The sequence below is a fragment of the Pinus tabuliformis genome, chromosome 3_1 (assembly GCF_031772625.1).
Source record: "Pinus tabuliformis cultivar Carrire ecotype Pingquan chromosome 3_1, CPIR1, whole genome shotgun sequence".
NCBI classification, from domain to species: Eukaryota; Viridiplantae; Streptophyta; class Pinopsida; order Pinales; family Pinaceae; genus Pinus; species Pinus tabuliformis.
In genome coordinates this window covers 237,458,668-237,462,783 of record NC_142301.1, presented here as the reverse complement: position 1 = coordinate 237,462,783, position 4,116 = coordinate 237,458,668, and the positions used below count along the sequence as shown (strand labels likewise).

The following is a 4,116-nucleotide window of genomic DNA, read 5'->3' as shown; positions in this document are numbered from 1 at the left end:
ACAAGGCAAGACTTGTTGCTAAGGGATTCACTCAGAAAGAAGGAATCGACTACACGGAGACTTTTTCTCCTGTATCTAAGAAAGATTCTTTGCGCGTTATTATGGCATTAGTAGCCCATTTTGACTTGGAGTTGCATCAAATGGATGTGAAAACGGCTTTTCTTAATGGAGATCTAGAGGAGGAGGTTTACATGAAACAACCTGAAGGATTCCCCTCTAGTGATGGTGAGCAATTGGTTTGCAAGCTCAAAAAGTCATTATATGGTTTAAAACAAGCGTCCCGCCAATGGTATTTGAAATTCCATAATGTAATTTCTTCTTTTGGTTTTGTAGAAAACATTATAGATCAATGTATATACCTGAAAGTTAGTGGGAGTAAAATATGTTTTCTTGTTTTATATGTGGATGACCTTTTGCTAGCAACCAATGATAAGGGTTTGCTACATGAGGTGAAACAATTCCTCTCTAAAAATTTTGATATGAAGGATATGGGTGAGGCATCTTATGTCATTGGCATTAAGATCCATAGAGATAGATTTCGAGGCATCTTAGGTCTGTCACGGGAAACCTATATTAATAAAATTTTAGAGAGATTTCAGATGAAGGATTGTTCACCAAGTGTAGATCCCATTGTGAAGGGTGATAGGTTCAATTTGAACCAATGCCCGAAGAACGACTTTGAAAGAGAACAAATGAAGAACATTCCATATGCTTCTGCTGTCGGAAGCTTAATGTATGCTCAACTCTGCACAAGACCTGACATTGCATTTGTTGTGGGAATGTTGGGATGATATCAGAGTGATCCAGGTTTAGACCACTGGAGAGCTGCAAAGAAAGTTATGAGGTACCTTCAAGGAACCAAAGACTACATGCTTATGTATAGACGGACGGACAACTTGGAAGTAATTGGCTACTCAGATTTTGACTTTGCTGGATGTGTTGATTCACACAAATCAACATCAGGATACATTTTTATGATGGCCGGAGGAGCTGTATTGTGGAGGAGTGCCAAGCAGACCTTGATTGCCACTTCCACTATGGAAGCCGAGTTCGTCTCATGTTTTGAGGCTACTTTACATGGTGTATGGCTTAGGAATTTCATTTCTGGGCTTAGAATTATGGATTCTATATCTAAGCCATTGAGAATATATTGTGATAATTTAGTTGTTGCTTTTATGGCTAAAAACAATAAAAGTGGGAGTCGAAATAAACACATCGACATTAAGTACTTAGCTATAAGGGAACGTGTTAAAGAAAAGAAAGTGGTCATTGAGCACGTCAGCACTGAGTTAATGATCGCTGATCCTTTGACTAAGGGCATGCCACCGTTTAAATTCAAGGATCATGTATTGAATATGGGACTTGGTTCCATTATGTAGTTTCTCATTGTATGGACAATGTTATGTTAATGAAATTCTTAATTATTGTGATGTTTTTTCTCATATTTATGTGCACTTTAAGTTGATTTGAGAAAATTCATTTAAGAAGGACCAAGAATAAACATAAGGTTTATTCATTAAGATATTGTTGCCACATAAATTATAATAAGAATAAATGCATAGTAATACATGGAAGATAATACTCGTCATTAGAGGACTTATCGCCATGATTCATGTATCTATTACTTAATACAGATTATCAATGGTTTTTTAAGTTGAGACATTAAGTTTGGAAGTATGGACCAAGTGGGAGAATGTTAAGCTCCATTGATTTTTTCACAATTGCTGCCTACAATTATGGAATTTAGATTGCAGTCTTTCCTTAACTTATAGAAACCAACTGCAGTAGTTTCCTTAAGTTAAGAAAATCAACTGTAATTACTAAATTTATAATTGGGAGCTACTAAAGTGGTCCATCACTTTGATTCGAGTTCTCTGCCTTGATTTGTGGGACATCTAACACATAGCTATTAGAAGCTTGATGGAAGCTTAGCTATATGTTCATCTGTTTGGTCCCCGAGCTCACATCTCAATCCCTTTCAGTTTTACACCATCTAGCTGAGATAGCAGAGCTTGGAAGTGCCTTCAGAATTTTGTATGTTTTTCTTTTACTTGAATTGAAGCTGGAGTGCTGAAGAAGAAGCAAGTGGACTGTGGCCTACATCAAAACATCACCAATGGCTGGAGGTAATTCGTATCCCTGGGCATTAAGTTTCAACAATTCTTTTCAGTTCTTTTCGCATGCAAAATCGCTGTTTAAGTTTATGATAATCTAACATAATATACTTATTGTAAATTCAATAAAAGCCATTTGAATCCACAATTACTAAAGCGTAATCCAAATATTACATATTTTCTTATTAAACAGCAGATCATAACAACAGTATGAAGAATCATCACTCAATTGTTAATGTAGCATACTATACAAAGCGGCCTCAATATTGTTTTCTTCATAAGATCAAACCCTACCTTCTATGTTAATAGATTTTTGAAGGACCTTTCTTTTTATATGCTGGTCACCGATCTGCGCATGATCTGAACCAAACAACGACTGTAGATCAGAATCTGAAAGAACGTAAAATCCTTGGGGAGGACTTGCAGGTAACTTTCTCTTTCTCAGCTTCGATCTGGGTTTGATTGGTGCAGGAGGACAGCAGAGCACCGGCGGTATCTTGTGCTCCTCTGACTTAGGAGTCTGGCATTCTACTTCCCCTTCTCCATTATCGGCCACCAACGAATCCAGGCATTTTTCGGAAAACCCAACATTAATGATTAACTTCGAACCACCTTGAAAAGCTGCCAGTGGTGCCAAAGCAGGCGTGCTTCCTGTTACAAAGAATGAATCTTCCTCTGGAATGGCAGAATCCCTCGTCTTTACCTTTGCCAGCGTAGATGGTCTATTAGCAGGAGCCATAATATCAATAACTGCAACTTTCTTCTAGTTTTATTAATTCGACCAGAGATCTAAACATTCTCAGCATAGCAATCCAGTATTCATTATCAGAGAGGACAACAACATCTCCTTCCTTAATTCCTATCAAATAAAATCTGAGGAGCAATTCAGACGTAGATCAAATATTCTGTAGACAGAATAAGAAGCTGCAACCATTTTCTCCCTAAAGTATATCCATCTTCAAGCAGAAAAAGAAACTTAATTATAAGTGGCTTTGAGAAGGCTCGCAGATAATGCATGAATGAATTAAGGGCGGAGAGAGGTTTTGATAAGGACTGCTCAACAACTGTTAGAAGCGTGTTAAAGTAGAAAACAATAAAGTCGTTGGAATTGTGCCTAATCTCCGATAGTTTTCAATCAAACAAATAAGTAAAACAAAAAATTATCTGTATAGTCTAAATATCATCGTAATATACTGGACGACACATGAAAGATTCCATCTGCACTGTAAATCAATTAGCTATATTTATGCCAATCGCCAGTCATCTGAGGTTAACTACTTTCTTTCTTTTTTTCTTTGTTTTCTTTGTGACTCAGAGGAACTCAATAGCCGGGCTGACATAAGTAACTATTAGTAAAATTTTGGGTTTTATTTCTGGGCTCTACTGCTTGTCCTTTTCTCCCTGAACTGAGTTTCAAACAGGGGATTAGCTAGGGCCTTTTCTAGTCATGGACATTGGGGAGTTGGGAGTTTTTCAGGGAATTAGCTAGGGCCTTTTCTAGTCATGGACATTAGGGAGTTGGGAGTTGTTCAGGGGATTAGCTAGGGCCTTTTCTAGTCATGGACATTGGGGAGTTGGGAGTTGTTCAGGGGATTAGCTAGGGACTTTTCTAGTCATGGACATTGGGGAGTTGGGAGTTGTTCAGCTAGCCTAGAGTTTCAAACAGGGGATTTGAACCTAAGTCTGGATTTGACATATCTGGCATTATCAATTGAAGTGCCCGGAATCATCTGAAATTAACTTGATTACACATTTTGAAGTTAATTTAATCAAAGATTTTTTGAAATTTTATAAATATAAGTAAATTCAAATAGTTATTATTGTCATGTTTATGACTTTTACAGAAGTGTTAGTGCAATTACTTTATATTTTTGAGTTTTGCTGAATATATTTTCCTTTAGAATGTGATAAAATTTTGCTAAAATCGCAAATTTGAGCTGATACACTATCTGAATGACCCAAAATCTGTGAGACATGTACTCTCACTACAACTCCATAAAAA

At 36.9% G+C, this 4,116-nt stretch overlaps 1 protein-coding gene across 1 annotated transcript; it reads right to left on the bottom strand.

The window, feature by feature from the left end:
- Positions 1–2,262: 2,262 nt before the first annotated feature.
- LOC149186675 (uncharacterized) lies at positions 2,263–3,084 on the bottom strand. The gene has a single exon (XM_089412658.1). It carries the CDS (start codon positions 2,851–2,853, stop codon positions 2,398–2,400), a length of 456 nt encoding a protein of 151 aa, XP_089268784.1. The 5' UTR covers positions 2,854–3,084; the 3' UTR covers positions 2,263–2,397.
- Between the last annotated feature and the right edge of the window lie 1,032 nt (positions 3,085–4,116).